This window comes from Acanthochromis polyacanthus, chromosome 10 (genome assembly GCF_021347895.1).
Source record: "Acanthochromis polyacanthus isolate Apoly-LR-REF ecotype Palm Island chromosome 10, KAUST_Apoly_ChrSc, whole genome shotgun sequence".
NCBI lineage: Eukaryota > Metazoa > Chordata > Actinopteri > Pomacentridae > Acanthochromis > Acanthochromis polyacanthus.
Genome location: NC_067122.1, coordinates 24,768,775 through 24,786,559, shown reverse-complemented (window position 1 = coordinate 24,786,559; position 17,785 = coordinate 24,768,775). Strand labels below are relative to the sequence as shown.

At 38.6% G+C, this 17,785-nt stretch overlaps 1 protein-coding gene across 1 annotated transcript; it reads left to right on the top strand.

Annotated features, from left to right (window-relative positions):
- The first annotated feature begins 5,804 nt into the window (after positions 1-5,804).
- Positions 5,805-17,693, top strand: LOC110952289 (cationic amino acid transporter 2-like). The gene is made up of 15 exons (XM_022195784.2): positions 5,805-5,963; positions 7,188-7,296; positions 8,758-8,817; positions 9,072-9,104; positions 9,512-9,885; positions 10,414-10,569; positions 11,768-11,930; positions 12,025-12,161; positions 12,735-12,957; positions 14,680-14,816; positions 14,916-15,018; positions 15,117-15,250; positions 16,284-16,450; positions 16,547-16,655; positions 16,738-17,693. Exons 5-15 carry the CDS (start codon positions 9,516-9,518, stop codon positions 16,863-16,865), a joined length of 1,827 nt encoding a protein of 608 aa, XP_022051476.1. The 5' UTR covers positions 5,805-5,963; positions 7,188-7,296; positions 8,758-8,817; positions 9,072-9,104; positions 9,512-9,515; the 3' UTR covers positions 16,866-17,693.
- Positions 17,694-17,785: the final 92 nt, after the last annotated feature.

Genomic DNA, 17,785 nt, shown 5'->3' with positions numbered 1-17,785 from the left:
TTGTTTCATCCTGACTGGGAGCTGCTGTAGGAAACTGTGATGTTCGTGTAATCAATACTTGTTCTGATACAGATAGGTGACATATTAAAGGAAAAACACACAACCCCTGACCCCTACAGCGAGGGGATCAGGTGCCCTTTTTATGCTGTGGAGGCATTTTTCTGCCTGAGTTTGAGTTCATTCTGTCCTTTAGCAGGAACATTCACTGCAAATCAATACAAAGCTGTTCTGACCGTTCACCTTTATCCTGTGATGAAACATTTCTAGCCTAAAGAGAGTGGTCCATTGATGAAAATTATGTGAATCATATGCTGAACTGAAGATCTATTTTATGGGGGTATTATTAGAGCTAAACAACTAAGCAGCTGTGACAACAGAATTTGTTGTTGTAGAGAAAACTTCACATATTAAACACATCAAAGTTGTTAGAGAATTCTGCGATGTCAGGTGAGGAAACCAGGAGGCGAACTCAGGAACACTCAGGAGACTCAGATGGTTGATGTTGAGAAATAAAGCTTTACTGAATTCAGGAGAATTGATACAACAAGTAGCACACATGCCAACATTGCCAGTATCTAATCTGTGGAGACTCTCTGTCCTTGGGGGTTTACACACGTGGACAAAATTGTTGGTACCCCTCAGTTAAAGAAGGAAAAACCCACAATTCTCACTGAAATCACTTGAAACTCACAAAAGTAACAATAAATAAAAATTTATTGAAAATTAAATAATCAAAAACAGCCATTACTTTTGAATTGTTGATTAACATAATTATTTAAAAAACAAACTAATGAAACAGACCTGGACAAAAATGATGGTACCTCTATAAAAGATTGAAAACTATTTGACCAGAGTGACATGATTAACTCAGGTGTGTCATTTAATTGACATCACAGGTGTTTCCAAACTCATAATCGGTCAGTCTGCCTATTTAAAGGGAGACAAGTAGTCACCCTGCTGTTTGGTGAAAAGGTGTGTACCACACTGAACATGGACAACAGAAAGCGAAGGAGAGAATTGTGCCAGGACATCCGAAAAAAAATGATAGACAAACATCTTAAAGGTAAAGGCTATAAGACCATCTCTAAACAGCTTGAAGTTCCTGTGACAACAGTGGCTCATATTATTCAGAAGTTCAAGACCCACGGGACAGTAGCCAACCTCCCTGGACGTGGCCGCAAGAGGAAAATTGATGACAAATTGAAGAGACGGATCGTTGGAATTGTATCCAAAGAGCCCAGAGCAACCTCCAAAGAAATTAAAGGTGAACTCCAAGGCCAAGGTACATCAGTGTCAGATCGCACCATTCGTCGTTGTTTGAGCCAAAGTGGACTTCATGGGAGACGACCAAGGAGGACACCACTGCTGAAAAAAACTCATAAAAAAGCCAGACTGGAATTTGCAAAAATGCATGTTGACAAGCCACAAAGCTTCTGGGAGAATGTCCTTTGGACAGATGAGACCAAACTGGAGCTTTTTGGTAAGGCACATCAACTCTATGTTCATAGACTCAAAAACCAAGCATACGAAGAAAAGAACACTGTCCCTACGGTGAAACATGGAGGAGGCTCAGTAATGTTTTGGGGCTGCTTTGCTGCATCTGGCACAGGGTGTCTTGAAAGTGTGCAAGGTAAGATGAAATCTGAAGAGAAAAGTGCTGCCTAGTGTCAGAAAGCTTGGTCTCAGTCGCAGGTCATGGGTCTTCCAACAGGACAACGATCCAAAACACACAGCCAAAAACACCCAAGAATGGCTGAGAGAAAAGCGTTGGACTATTCTAAAGTGGCCTTCTATGAGCCCAGATCTGAATCCCATTGAACATATGTGGAAGGAGCTGAAACATGCCATTTGGAGAAGACACCCATCAAACCTGAGACAACTGGAGCTGTTTGCTCATGAGGAGTGGGCCAAAATACCTGTTGACAGCTGCAGAACGCTCATTGACAAATACAGAAATCGTTTAATTGCAGTGATTGCCTCAAAAGGTTGTGCAACAAAATATTAAGTTATGGGTACCATCATTTTTGTCCAGCCCTATTTCATTAGTTTGTTTTTTTAAATAATTATGTTAATCAACAATTCAAAAGTGATGGCTGATTTTGATTATTTAATTTTCAATCAATTTTTATTTATTGTTACTTTTGTGAGTTTCAAGTGATTTCAGTGAGAATTGTGGGTTTTTCCTTCTTTAACTGAGGGGTACCAACAATTTTGTCCACGTGTGTATACTGTCTGAGTCTGAGAGGCAGGCAGGATCTAGCCTTGTTATTGTTGCACTATCAGCAAATAGTTGTCTGGTGTGCTTCTGTGCGTCTTCAGAACAACAACAACAAATGGAAATGCAATTGGGGTCAAGGGATGACCTCCTGTATGTTGGTTCGGGGTGACTTGGTACCTACAATTTTTCCTTCACAAAAGTGACAGAGAACAGTTCTTTATCTTTTGTCAAATGTTTTCCCCTAGAAAAACAACACAACCATTCTCAAATTCTTCATTGCTAGTGGACAAATACTATTTTTCAGCTCCTCTAATCAAGGAACTCAATCACTCATATTTTTGCTACAATTATTTGTAATAAATATGAAGTAAAAAACATTCACACACCTGTGTCAATGGATAAAATCATACATCAGTATGTGAATTCATGCAGTGAGAGTAGTGCAGCATCAGGCGAATGTTTTTTCACAAATGCATTTTCTCTTTAATATTTTTCCTTCACAAACACAAGTCAGTAACTAAAACTGTTTGAATGTGGCGCTATGGCTTGTTTTTTCACTCTCAAATCAAACACCTAAATTTTGTGGAGCAAAAGTGACTTATACATCTGAAGAGCACTGCTGAAAGTCATTTGTTTGGGGATATGACCTTTGGATGTTAGCACTCTTCACCACTACCCAGGGCCGGCTCTCCCTATACGCGAATTAAGCGGCTGCTTAGGGCCCCGCCGCCACTAGGGGGCCCCCGAATTGACTGTGTCTGGTCTGACCCACAGACTGCCATCTAACATTACTTGCTTCGGACTAACCTGGCAACCACGGTGGTTGCCAGAGGGGCCCTCTGTCCCCCCGCACTTTTTTCAGCCGTTACAACTTACAACAGCTAAACCCGTTATTAGCATCCAGTAACGTGTTTTCCCGAGCCGTCTTTGAATGCACCATGAGCGCATGCTAGCGCAGGTGTTCCACAGGAGACGTGCTGCTGTGCTGAGCTGTGCTGAACGTGCGTCTGGAGTAATGTTTAGCAAACCAGCCAGAGCCAGCAAGAAGCAAAAAACTTTACAGTTTTTTCCAAACAAACCGTGTAAGTTGTGTGACCTTGTTGGATGCAAACAGTGTTAGACTTGTTAGCTAAATGATGACAAGGTAAAACGTGGCAATATATCAATATGTTAAGCTAGTTAACAATAATTCAAATGTGGTTGCCTCTGTTACATTACTGCTAATTAGTTTATTCTTGGAATAAACCCAGTCCTCTTTAATTTCTGGGTAGAAGATGTGCTCACAATTGCTCTCCATGTATTTAAGTCTTTTGGTCCCAAAAGAGGAGAGTCAGGGAGGAGAAAAAAGAAAAGGCTATTTATGGTATAAAAGTGGTTAAATTTACAACTATTTTTACTGCTTCTCTTTCAAATTCTATCTCAGAATTTTGATTTTCAGATTTTTTAATGATTATTTCCATAACAAAGAGCAGAGTCAGGCAGGAGATGGACCAGAGGCGGCGGCCAGCAGTAATGTTAACCATGCAGGGTCTGCAGAGGTGGAAAAAAATATATATATAAGTGGCTGAGAAAAAAATATGTATCTATGGGTTAAAGTGATTTTGAGGTTAAATTCTACTGCAATTTTTACTCTTCCTAATGCTATTTCAGAATTTTTCTTACCACATTTTTTATGTTTATTGCCATAACAGAAAGAGCAGAGTCAGGGAGGAGATGGATCAGAGGCCAGCAGCAGGGACAAGGATGTCGGGTCTTTACAGGTGAGGAGAGATTATAACTTCCTGAAAATAAGATACCGGTATCTATTGCAGGGAGAAACCAGGCAGTACTGATCATTTCATGTTCAGTGTTTGGCACCTTTGGCTACTCGTCCAGTAGATGTTCAAGGGACATTGTTGTCAACTCAACTAGAGTTTGGCCACTAAAACTTTAGATTTTATAGTTTAAAGTTTTATACTTTATAGTTTAAAGAACTAGCCTAGTTGGTCCCCTGGTATTGTACTGTGGCTGTTAGGGATTATGTGGTTCTTTAGCCACTAAGGACGGTGCAATTAAATGTAAGAGAATGATAAATCGCTCTGAAAAATTTGTCCCCTTCATTTCTGAGATGGTGGTTATGCCCATGTCTGTCTTCCAATAAAACATAAATCATCATGGTAACATATCAATTTAAACTGGCTTATTAGAAAACTATACGGGAAAAATACAGGAAAGAAAAAATAAACCAGCAGTCAGTTGGTGACTCCATGCTTCGTGCGTAAGTTAGGCTACTGTGACACCACGGCACCATTTCAAACTTGATCGATTACACTCCATTACAAAAGGAAGTTCAGGAGTGGGCTGAATATTTGCTGTTAATCATGTGCATGTGTGTTTTAACCCAATTACAAGCTGGGCACGTGATTTGGTAGTTGCCCTGTGCATGTTTTGGGGCCACAAAAAAAATCTTGCTTAGGGCCACCAAAGTCCTAGGGCCGGCCCTGCCACTAGCATCAGAAAAAAACAAATGCTGAAACTCTTGTGGAAGAACAGTGTTCCAAAAGAGACTGTAGCATTAATGCAAAAGAACACTGAAGATGTTCTGGTGGCCCAGAAGCTTACTAAGACAATTCACGTTGCTTTTTCTTTTAATTTGCCACCTATATGTATTGTCTAAAGCACATTTCTTACACTTAGATACATGTTTATAAACTTTATACTCTGTTATTTAAAGAATAAAAGTTTCATGAGTCAACTAAAAGTTCTATTTGTCTGTCTGTATCTCTGGTCTTCTTCCTATTAACCCTGAAGTGGGTGTTTTGCTCAAACCAAACACAGCAACGTCACCGCTTCAGTTTTGCTTTTGTGGTTACTATCAGCAGTTCCCTGACATCACCTGACCTCCATTCACTGTATCAACATGGATAATGTTGTTAACTCATGTTTCCATTCGAATCATATCCGGTCGGTGAGAAAAATATTGTTGCTCTGCTCGTTTTCCTTTATTACCTAACCATCTTTTAATCTAGTTCACGCTCTATGTTTTCCCTGCTACTGTGCTGAAAGAGGGAGGAGGCCATGTGAGGTGAACACTGATGGAGGTGGGAGGAACCAAATGTTATTGTTGTATACTGACCTCTTCTGCTTTGAAAAGGCACTGCACACTGATCATGGCTGTTGCAAAATGTGATCTCTTACAAACTGCAAATGCATAATCAGTTCTGAAATTGAATGCATTCCAAAGATCACAAATTAGTATTTTAACTTACAAAAATGACGCTGTTATGCTTTTAAAACTTGAGATATTCAGTCAGCCATAAAAGTTTTAAATACATTCATGACTTAATAGAGACTAATAGAGAATTTCCCCAAATATTTCCCAAAGCATTTCACTGTAAAGCAGGTTATGTTCCCTAAAATCTACACATGCATCCGAAAAATTCATAAAACTGGAATTACGGGGTAAAAATGCAACAACAAATGAAGCGAGCACAAAAGCATTTTTCACATTCTGAATAGGATTTGCTGTTCACAGCTCTCACCCGTCGCCTTCCATGCAATAATGAGCACATTATGATCCAAACTGGTCGGGAGCGAGAAAGGCTACTTTGTGAGTAATTCCATTGAGTGGGAGGGTCACACTGGCCAGTCTTGTATATATCGCCGTAAAAATCATGCTTCCTTCATCCAAGTCAACAGCACGGATATTTTTTGTTTCGTTGCTCTGTTTCAGTCACCAGTTACTCCTTGTGGAACAGAAGACAAGGTAAAAGAACTGAATAAAATTACCATTCAAATCCCTCATCTCTGCTTCGATTGAAATTAGTATGTTTTAATGCATTTATCCAGTTTTGCATCTTTCTACAAAGTTGTACTGCTCAAAAAAAAATGCATGAAAATCTTTTTGCATTGTTTTTTCCATAAAAACAATAGTTGCAGTATGTAAACAAACTCACAATAAAAGGTATAATATGCAGAAATTTGATGAACATTTGGTATTTATTAAAAATGATGACAGTGGAAACTAATATTAGTATGCATGTGTCATTTTCGTTTCTCATCCCTGTGCATGTTGTTAGTATTATTACTGTTTTATTATTATTTGATTACTATTACTGTGTTTTTTGCTAAATAAGCTTGATGCAACAATGTGAATTTGCCCTGGCATGGGGAACAATAAAGGATTATCTTAACATTTTTATGGCAGCTGTTTTAATGAGAATATTTTGCCCTTAAGATCTTAATCTTTTTCAGTTAAATCAGATATGCACACAAAATATTCATACATCAGAGTCAATGTTGCTAATTAACGACGTATCTCAGACTGTGGAGATTTAAAAAAAAGGAATTTTCCACCTTTTATATGAAAATGTATTTTTTATGTTTTTTTTTAATTAAAAAAACAACAGCAACAAATTGGCATATAAAGGTTAAATCCTAAAAATCTAATAATGTTTGGTAGGTATAATCAGGACTGACGTTGGTTAAAAATAAAGCTTAGTAAAGGTAGAACATTCTATAACTTTTTTATGTCAGTTTTTCTGACGAGGACGTTTTTGTCCTTAATAAAATCTGTGTAACGTCTTTAAATAATTCAATTCAATTCAATTTTATTTATATAGCGCCAATTACAGTCAAATTGTCTCAAGATGCTTTACAGAACCCATATGCCTGACCCCCAGAGCAAGTCCAAAGGCGACAGTGGCAAGGAAAACACCCTTTGAACAGGGGGAAAAAAAACCTTGAGCAGAACCCGGCTCAAATAGGCACCTGAGGGTTAAACGCATCACAGATAGCCATAAAAATCACTTTAATGAGCATTACTCGAGCTTCAGTGTGATCATAAAGCTTCACATCACGTGCGTAGTCGCTGATATTTAGTTAAGCATTACCCCCCATTGTCCTTCTGGAATTGAAACGCTATCTCAGCTGCAGAGATGTGCAGATAGGGAGTCTGAGCTTAAAGCATGTTCTTTGACCTTCCACACAGGCTCGCCTTCCCACTCCACTCCAGCCTGCTGAAGTAGATGCCAGGAGGGATTAGGAAGCTGAAATCCCCCCTGATGGGAGATGAGAAGGTGAATGCTACCTCTCACGGAGTAAGTGTGCAGACCTGCTGCATGTATAAGCCATGAAAGCTGCTTTGTCCTCCTCTGTTTCGTTCACCGGCAGGGCCATTAGTCTGGCAGGCGCACACCTTCAGGCTCCTATAGGGAGGCAGGAAACTCCAACAAAGCTGCAGTGAGAAGTTCACAGCAACACCGACATGCTGTGATCACACTCTGAAGAGATATTGTGTGGTTTTTGTTGGTATGCACTAAAAATAAAGTTTTATTCGTAAATCCAGGTCATTTGAAAAGTCTAGTTTGTAGCTATTGTGAGTTCCCATAGTTGTCACATTTAGATGTTTCACTTTATGGTGAAGGACAGATTCTTAAATTTTGCAGAATGTCTTGTTTTATCTTGAAGAAATAAACATGAAAAGATGATCAAACTCAAAAAGAAATCTATCCATTTTTGTACAAAAAATCAAAAAATAAAGCTATTCTTGTTTAATTTTCTTCATATAGGCTAAATATTTTTCTTAAATGTTCATCCCTAATGTGTCAGAAGAATTAAATGTGGACCAATTAATGACACTACTCAACATTTATTCAAAAAGCAAATGAAAAAAATGAAGTGCAGTCGTTTAGAAGATTGACCACCAAGTGTCTGAGGGGCGGAGCTTCTCTCTGTCACTCACGTGCAGCTCTGTGCAGGTGAGTTTGGAGGAGAAGTAAATGTCTAAAACTATGATTAAACTTCAACGACTTGATCAAACTTCAACGGAACACAAACAAGATAAAACAGTAGAAAATTTCAAAGTCAATCACATACAGAGCTCGTAATTCATTCTTCAATAAAAGGTACATTATGTTTCTAAGGCAAGTTACTGAGTTAACTAAATTGTGTGAACATTAGATAATGTTTTGGCAAGAAATAAATAAATACATTCCTGCCATTTGTTGAGCTGTGACTGTATTCGTGGATTCAGAGTATCAGTTTAATTTCATGGTTTGGTGGCTGCGAGTAAACTGAAATATTTTCAGCTTTTCTGTCCCTGAATGTTGTAGTCAGAGGTAGAAGTACTTCAGCTGTTTTCTTCATTAAACTATTAAAATCACACAGTAAAAACAGTCAAAGTCCTGCTTTAATTTTCCACTTAAAAGCAAAAAAATGGAACTGGTTTTATTAGCACAAGGCACTAATAGTTACTTAATATCTGTTCAAGGTGAAGCTCTTAATTTTGATTATGATGTCATCAACACAACGCTAATGTCTGTATACGTTTAAATTCTTACACAGTACAGATGACAAAATTCAGCAATCTTTATCCTGATCTTAATTTGTTTAGTTTCCTCTCTGATAAGAATACCTTTAAGAGTACTGGATGGGTAAGAAGTTTCTGTAAAAATAGCGTGTTGTTAATATGCATTGGCACAGGCCGTACAAATAAGGACATAAAGGTCTCATCTTTACTTTTGAAGTGAACTTTTACTTTGTTGTCATTCATTTTTCAGCATTTGATTGATCAAAACTGAGAGGAGACATCATCTCTGACATGATGTTGCACTACTGAGGTGAGAACGCACTTTACAAATGACATTACAGATACATATTTTCCATCTTCTGTAATCATCTGAGGCTATAGGACATAACTGTGTAAGGCTGAGTAAAGTGCAGTCCAGGAGCAGGGCGTTGTTTTCGCTCAGTGGCTGGCAGTGAAACCTCATACATCAGCAGAGTGATATCAAGGTGCTGATAAAGAAGGACATGTATAAAGCAATATTGTGAATTAGGTTGGTGAAGGATTCTTTTTATTGTCTCTTCAAAGCACATCTGTGAGGCAGAAAATCACACTGAAGCGGTGAGTGGATTGTTATATTTCTTTTTAAGTTGTGTGAGTCATCAGAATCACGGCTCATTTGTCCCGTGAAGGCTGTTACACTTTAACCAAATAGATTTTTCTTTTAGTTTAAATGTGTAATTTGATGCCTCAGATTTAAATACAGCAGCTTTGAAAGCAAACAACACATTTTCTCTAAAACAAGAGGCTGCTGTTATAACAAAAATAGATGATAATAGCGTTTCTTTGAGTAGACAATGTTCCTCTGTGGGGCTGACCTGACAATTATTCACTGACACATTCGCTGATCTGCCCTCTCCTCTCCCCTCACCGTTTCTCCTCATTCTCAACAACATCAAAACCTGCACTCCCACCTGTCTCTTCCTATATAATGCCCTCATCTTTTCACCTGTAACCAAACCCTGTAGAAGCATGTCGTGCAGCCCTGTGAAGTCCTTTCTGAGGAGTCTGTCTCGGAGGAAGCCCCTGGAGCCCGAGGGGGAAGAGTCCACCTTTAACCGATGCCTGACCACCCTGGACCTGGTGGCCCTCGGTGTGGGCAGCACCCTGGGAGCTGGAGTCTACGTCCTCTCTGGAGAGGTTGCCAGAGAAACCGCCGGACCCAGCATCATCATTTCTTTCTTCATCGCCGCCATGGCCTCCATATTCGCCGGTCTGTGCTATGCAGAGTTTGGGTCCCGGGTCCCAAAAACAGGCTCGGCATACCTTTACAGCTACGTGACGATCGGAGAGCTGCTGGCTTTTATCACTGGCTGGAATCTGCTACTCTCCTATGTCATAGGCAAGTGTGATCAGTTACTATATTTTATGTTGTAATTCATGAGAACAAGCCCCTCTTTGAGTGTTATTTTTTTATTGAATCAGGGCTGAAATGTGACAGAAATGCGCAAGTTAATTATTAATCAAGTTTTTTGCCATTTTCTTCCCCATCATCATTATATAAACTGTTGATTTTCCTTTTTTGTGGCATGCTGACTCGCAAAGAGTATAGAAATTCATGAATGATCAACCATCCACAGGAGACTCTTTAACGTCGCTCTCCGACCTTTCATCTGCTGGAGAAGCAGATTTGAATGACTATTACAGTACAAGATTAGTAATCTTCTGTCCATTTGAAAGCCTGTTTTGCTTTTCCACACGGCCTATTAGGTTCATTTTTATAACACCACAAAGTGGCTGCAAATCACCCTGTTATAAAGTGTGAAATGACCAGAGAAGGAAATGGCCCCATCAGTATTTTCTGTTTATGACAGCAGTTAATGGCGAGCTGATTGGTTTATTGCATGTTTATCATGTTCTATCTGTTTAGGGACATCCAGCGTTGCACTGGCATGGAGTGGTACGTTTGATGACCTCATTGGAAATGTTATGTCAAAGTATTTTCAAGAAAATGCATCCATGGGTCTCCCTGGTCTGGCGCCGTACCCAGATGTGTTTGCTGCTGTTCTCATCCTGCTTCTGTCAGGTAAAATGGTAAAATTGGTGCTGTTGACTGAAAAACATGGACACAGTAATAAATAACTCCAAAAATACACCCAAATTCTAACAGTACTGTACATTTGCCAAAATACAATTGAAAATTATAAAATCTGATGCTCTTCTTGAGCCAAAAACGAGAATGATCACTAATAGCAGGAAACAGTAAAACCTAACGGTGTGAAGTGAGCGAATGATTTGACACAAATCAACACAAAACGGCAAAAACAAGATCTAAAGTGATAAAATGAGACAAAATGATATAAAGGACATAAAAAACTGTCACAAAGACACTTATAACAACAGACACAAAAGAAAAATGACACACAAAACGACACAAGCTTGACACAAAATTACAAAAAAAATTGATGAAACAGCACAAGTGAAGTATGACAGTAAAATGAAAGACAAAATGATGAAAACGAGACACGCAACAACAACAATTAGATCACAAAATGATGAAAACGTGAAACAGAACGAGACATAACGTGACACATACAAGACAAATGAGACACCAAATGACAAAAACAACAGGAAATAATACCAAAATGAGACACAAAATGACCAGCTGAGACAAATTATATCTCAAATTGACAAAAATGTGACACAACGCAAACAAGAAAAGCACTCAGAGAGCGCAGTACTCCAGCAAGGCTGCTCAGTCGTTGTATCACTTCTGACAGATAAGTCCCGATAAGTCCACAGCGATCGAGTTGTAGTAGGATCACAATCATGTGATGATCAGCAGGCAGCTGCTGTAGTGTTCACTTGTTGTCATAGTTACAGTGACGCCATGCTGCAATCTGGCAATGATACAGAAATCTTGAACAAATCTGTGGATTTAGAGAATAAGCCGCATCACTGCCAAAATCTAATCACTTGGTCCTTGTGTCATTTCTGACCTTCCCTGAAAATTTCATCCAAATCTGTTATTCTATTTTTGAGTAATGTTGCACACAGACAGACTAATAGACATACAAACGTACACCGATCGCCACATAACTCCGCCACATTTCTTGGCTGACTAAAAAAGCAAAACAAAAAAGTACAGAGACAGTTGATGTTCATTACAGCAGCAACACAATATAAACACAGTACATCACTGGAAAGTCCAATCACAGCATCAAACAGTAAAATTCTACTGCGTTGTGCTGCGGAACAGCGTCTTTAAAATGTTTTCCCTGAAGGTCTGCTGGCTTTTGGAGTAAAAGAGTCGACAACAATCAACAAGATCTTCACAGCGATCAACATCCTCGTGCTGCTGTTTGTCATCATCTCTGGATTCATCAAGGGAAACATCTCCAACTGGCAAATCAGCCCAGAGGAGCTCTTAAACGCCACGCTGGCTGGGTGTGTGTGCAGAATCCTGTCTTACATAAATACAGTAGAGTTGTTGTCTCACTGTAAATAACTACAAGGTGATGCTCTTTCTCCTCCGCTGCAGAAACCTGAGCTCCACTGGAAACGTAACAAACGAGTTCGGAGTGGGAGGATTTTTCCCTTATGGCTTCAGTGGAACCCTGGCGGGAGCTGCAACCTGCTTCTACGCTTTTGTTGGATTTGACTGCATCGCTACAACCGGTAAGAGGACCGTTTGTCTCATTTGACAACATCAGTAAATACATAATTATTTCAACAAAATTGCATTTAGATATTTAAAACATGAACTTCACAACTTTGGGAATATTTTTCGTGTCAGTATTGAAAACTATAACAGAAGGTTCGGGGATTGTATTTGCTGTGCAATGGTAAAAATAAAATCATAATTCAACTAATTGTAATGAGGGAAAATATAATGATGCATTATATGGAATAACACTATTATTATTAAAATTATATACCAGCATGATTTTGCACTTGACTTCATGCACTATTTGCATGTTACTTTGCACAGTGGTTTCCTCATTTTAAATATATCAATATAGTGATGAATATAATGGCAATTAATGGTAACTTTACCATAACGTTTTTACAGCAGCACATACATTATTATTTCTCAAACCTGCTATTGAAAACCACACAAACTCAGTCTCTTGTTTGCTTCTATTTTCTAGCTTCCAATGAGGATTGTTGTCTCCAAACTACATACACGCTTATTACAGGTTTTCATGTGTTCCCTAACTCCTCCTGACCTCTTTGTTTCTTTCTTGTTAGGTGAGGAGGTGAAGAACCCCCAGAAGTCTGTCCCTGTAGGTATCGTGGTGTCACTTCTTATCTGCTTCCTTGCCTACTTCGCCGTGTCGGCCGCCCTCACCCTGATGATGCCCTACTACATGCTCAGTGAGAAAAGCCCCCTGCCAGTGGCCTTCGAATATGTCGGCTGGGCTCCCGCCAGATACGCCGTGGCTGTGGGATCTCTGTGCGCCCTTTCAACCAGGTATAAAACCACTGGTAGTGTAGGTACGCATTATGGGAAGATTAAAGCTGGAATAGGCAAAAAGTAGGAAAAAGAACAGACCACCAATCAAGCTCGAGCTTTATCAGAAACACAAGCATCAACATAAAATTATAATAGTCATAACAGAGTTTTGGGTACAGTTGGCTTAACTATTCAAAGTATTCACTAAAGCCACTTTGTCAGCTTTTGTAGTATACCTACCAACACAACCTGACCAACACCTACAACACATTTAGATATTGTCAGGGAAATAAATCTGCAGCTTGCATAAATGAAAATGGCAAGCTCATTATGCCACAGTTATTGGCTGTACCTCCAGGTTTATTATGAGCATACGTCACTGATACTGACACTTTATCTGCCACCCTTATAGACTCTGTCCTCTGTTTTGTTGGGATTATTCCGCAAGATAGGCAGGCATTGCAAATGTTGGAATAGCGACTTCTCCTACATTAAACCTACTTTTTCTCCACTGAATCATGCTTTCCACCATCTGAAGAAACATGCAAGTGCATTAATACAAGAGTCCACAGAAAACACCTTATTTCTAGAAAGACTTGGGCTGGACTATCTTAAGCCTAAAAACGAAGAAATGAGGAGGTGCAGCAGTCTAGTTTCCTCTCAGATAACTAAAGCTACAAAATACTGATTGCTTATAATGGAATTTAGGTCCAGTGATAGTGGAAAAAATACTGCCTAACCTAGCTTTAAGCTCAAATCCCGTTTGTGCCTAACCCAAAAGTTATGGCCGTAGATTCTATAAACTGTTGTTTTATCCACAGATGTATTACTTTTGGATGTTTACAGCTTTTGGCAGCCTGCCATAGGTATCTGACTCAGTTTGTGACAATGGTTTATGCCAATATGTTTGCTTTATTCATCAAATGCATCGTCTTCTTTACACACACTTTGCAAGACTTAGAACTGGATTATCACCAAAAAAGTCCAACATGTGTGGCTTCAGAAAAGTTTCAAAAGACAGGCCTGTAATCAAACATCTCAGTTTGGTTAAAATTTTTAAATCTGTTGCAGATCTAGGAACTATCAAAGTATGTTCTGCAGTATTGACTCAATATCAACTCTACACAGACCCTGGAAAGCATTTAAGCCAAAGCCAGCAGGTCACCTGACAGCAGTTGTAGCGTAGCCCAAGAAGATTAGGGTCAGCTGTTTGTTACAAAGAGGAAGTGTTTGACAAAAGCATTGTTGTGAGTTCAGTTAAAAATATTCATTGTTAAGCATGTTTTCGCCCTTCACGTTCCAAGCGGAGACGTGTGGGTGCCAGGAGTTTTACTGTGTCCTCAGATCAGATGGACAGGAACAAATGTTTTGTACTGTTTTATTTGTCGAACGAGATGTAGTCTCGCACAGTGAGTGTGTCTCTACAGTGCTGCAGAAGATCGGATAAGTCGAGATCTCACGGTCACCACTGTTTGACATAATAGGAATTGTCTTGAGTCTAGGTTTTATTTAAATCAGTTGAAAGTGTTGAACTTTTATTATTGAGAGAAATGTATGAAATTAAATCACCAGTAATTAGCAAACCCATCCCTGAATGATACAAGCCATATCAACTTGTTTAGGACTTAAGAATCAAATCAACATAGAAATGTCTCTAGATTGAAAATAAGGTTGTTTTTTTTTTTCCTATGCTAAAGGCATTTACATTGTTGTTGTCTCTGTTTGTGTTTGTCCTTCCAGCCTGCTGGGCTCCATGTTTCCAATGCCTCGTGTCCTGTTCGCCATGGCCAGGGATGGACTTCTTTTCCAACCCTTAACCAAAGTCACCGCCAAGGGAAGTCCTGCTATAGCTACCGTATCATCTGGAATTGTGGCAGGTACAGATGTTTCAGCTGTTCATGAGGTTCATTGTACATGTGGTGACATTCTCTGGGCTTGAAATAACTCCATACCTCCTGTGTCCCTTGTATGTTCAGCCATCATGGCTCTGCTGTTTGATCTGGAAGCCTTGGTGGAAATGATGTCCATTGGTACTCTGTTTGCCTACACACTGGTGGCCATATGCATTTTAATACTGAGGTACATTTATTTATTTGGTCTCCTGCAGCTCTATATCTACAGCTTTGTGCAAATCTGAGCTTATTTCATGTTTATTTTCTTTCCTTTCCTTTATCAAGGTATCAGGAGGGCATTTCATCTGATGAAAACACAGACCTTAAAGAACCAAACACCAAGTACAACTTCTTGAAGCCTCCATCGACTGCCAGCTCTTCCACCTCACGAACAGTCACAATTTTGACTATGATTTCTGGTAAGTTAGGAAAAGATTCCTGCAGCGGTCATAAACTGGAAAAAATGCCCCTCTCACAATAAGAAAAAAAATGTATTTCAAGGAACTTTTACCTCGAACTAAGTGAAAAAATCTGCCAATAGAACAAGAGAAAAATGGCTTGGTAAGAGTTCTTGAAATAAGATAAAATGTTGAGATCTTAAAATTAGCTAGGAAAACTTATTTTAAGCTGTATTTTACCAGGATTGTCAAGCTTAGGTGTCTTAACCCTCCTGTTGTCCTCATTTACGGCACCAAAACGTATTGTTCTGTTGTCTGAAAAAACCCAAAAATTCAGCAAAAAATTCCCTAAATTTATAAAAAATTACAAAATCTTCAGAAAGAAAATTTCTTGAAGTCTCCCATAAAAATTTTATTAAAAAAAAATCCCAAACTTGGGAAAATATCTTAAGTGATTACATATATATATATATATATATATATATATATATATATATATACATATACATATATATAAGTAAAAGTTGTAATATTTGCTGGATTTTGGTTAATTTTTCCCCGAATGTTGTTAAAGAAACATTTTTTTAACATTTCTTTTTTTCCACCAAAAATGTCCTCAAAAAATTTGAAAATGTGGAAGTTTTCACTGTCAATATATGTATATATTTCCTCAGTTTAAACTTTAAACCAGGTCAGTATGACCTGCAGAACAACACGAGGGTTAAACTTATTTAGAGTTTTCTTGTAAAATTCAACTCAAAACAAGATAATTTCAAGATTGTTTGACTTAACAAGATATTTAAGATGCATTGTCTTAAAACAAGTGCTTCTATCTTGCTGAAATGCCACTTGTTAAGAGAATCTATCTTAAATCGAGTGGGATGAGTCATTTTGACTAAAAATCAGACAGATAGACTTGGTAAGAGTTTGAGTTTTTACAGTGTAGCTTCTCAGCTGTGTCTGAAACTACTGTTTTTGAGGTTCGTGACTTTTGCTGCCTGTCTGAGTCACAAACTGATGAACTTTGTCATTTGTCTTTTCTCTTTTGCTGCAGTTGTATGTGTGGTTGTCCTGTGCATCATCCTGACTCAAGCTTTAGATGCTCTGTCTAATGCGGAAGCCTGGAGCATTGTGCTCATCTGCATATTTGGAGTCATCCTGCTGCTCAACGTCTTTTTTATCTGGAGGCACCCACAAAATTCCACCAAGGCGTCGTTTATGGTGAGAGTATTTCACTTGAGTATCTGAGCATTCAAGTGACTCCTGATAATCATGAATTCGAAATGTTTCTCACCTTCTGATTTCTCATTTTTTTAGGTGCCCTTACTTCCTGCTCTGCCCATAGTGAGCACCTTCATCAATGTCTACCTGATGGTGCAGTTAGGTGGACCCACGTGGGTTCGTTACGCCATCTGGATGTTAGTTGGTAAGTCTAGACTTTTGCTTGAAAACATTTTGCTCGAGTCACTTCCTAATTTGTAATGACCGTCCACCTCTTTTCTCTGCAGGGCTGCTTATCTACTTTGGCTACGGTATGCATTTTAGTGTTCAGCGAAAGCATTTCAAGGTCAACAAGACGACCGTCGAAACAGTCAGCGGCAAAACAAACAAAATCATCAGCGAAGAGAAGTTCTAAACTCAAATGGAATGAAGAAATAAAAAGTGTATATGTTACACTGAGTAACTACTTCAAAGGTGCAACTGTGCTTTAGATGCACCGGTGCTGATGAGTGTTTAGTATCTGATAGCACAGACTAAATGGACAGATGGGCTAACTTACTCCACACTGACACTTTATTACATCCTAACAGTGTTTGCTGTGTATTTAAATATTATTATTCTCAACACTGGAACATTAAAATGCTGCATATCATTGGACCTTTAAGGTGTTCAAAAACATGGAATGAGAGTATTTCCTAAAGCCATTTGTGTATAACTAATTCAAAAAAGGGGAGCACATATTTAAACTTCACTTGTGCTTTTTATTAATCAAATGGACCTGCATATCATGCCAGTATCAACGTCAGAACCACAGCATCTCCTGGAGTCTCTAAATCTGTTATCAAGTTGCTCCTATTTACATGTTTAAAAAACGTGAAACAAAAAAAGGATTTATACTCGGTCGATAATTTGCATTTTATTACACTGAAATAACTTTATACTTTTAGCTACTTTTTGAAAAGTGTGAAAATTGATTTCAACTTTATACAATTTAGATAATGATTCCAAATAGTCCAATTGATTTTTTCTGACATATCAATTTGTAGTATTAGACTGAAGAAGTTGCACAATTTAGATGCAGAGAGCCTTTTGTGGAATGTCATATTTTTGTGTTGTAAACCGCTTTAAAGTCGGCTGTATTAATTGTTACTCATCTCCGTTTGTAAATATGGAAACTGTACATGTTTGCTTGTGATATTACTGTAAATGTGTAACCTAATTAAAAAGAAATTATCAAGTTTTTCATGTGGCTACAATCTGGTGTGACTTGGTTGTTTATCAGGTCATTTTGAATTATAGCTAATAAAATAATAAATAAGCCCAGTTCCACGTGTA

Bases quoted from the DNA above. Each gene is read 5' to 3' on its own strand.
- LOC110952289 (XM_022195784.2), top strand. From the start codon at position 9,516: ATGTCGTGCAGCCCTGTGAAGTCCTTTCTGAGGAGTCTGTCTCGGAGG. The intron at 14,817-14,915 runs GTACAGATGTTT...TTGTATGTTCAG, and splicing joins ATCATCTGGAATTGTGGCAG to CCATCATGGCTCTGCTGTTT. The intron at 15,251-16,283 runs GTAAGTTAGGAA...CTTTTGCTGCAG, and splicing joins AATTTTGACTATGATTTCTG to TTGTATGTGTGGTTGTCCTG.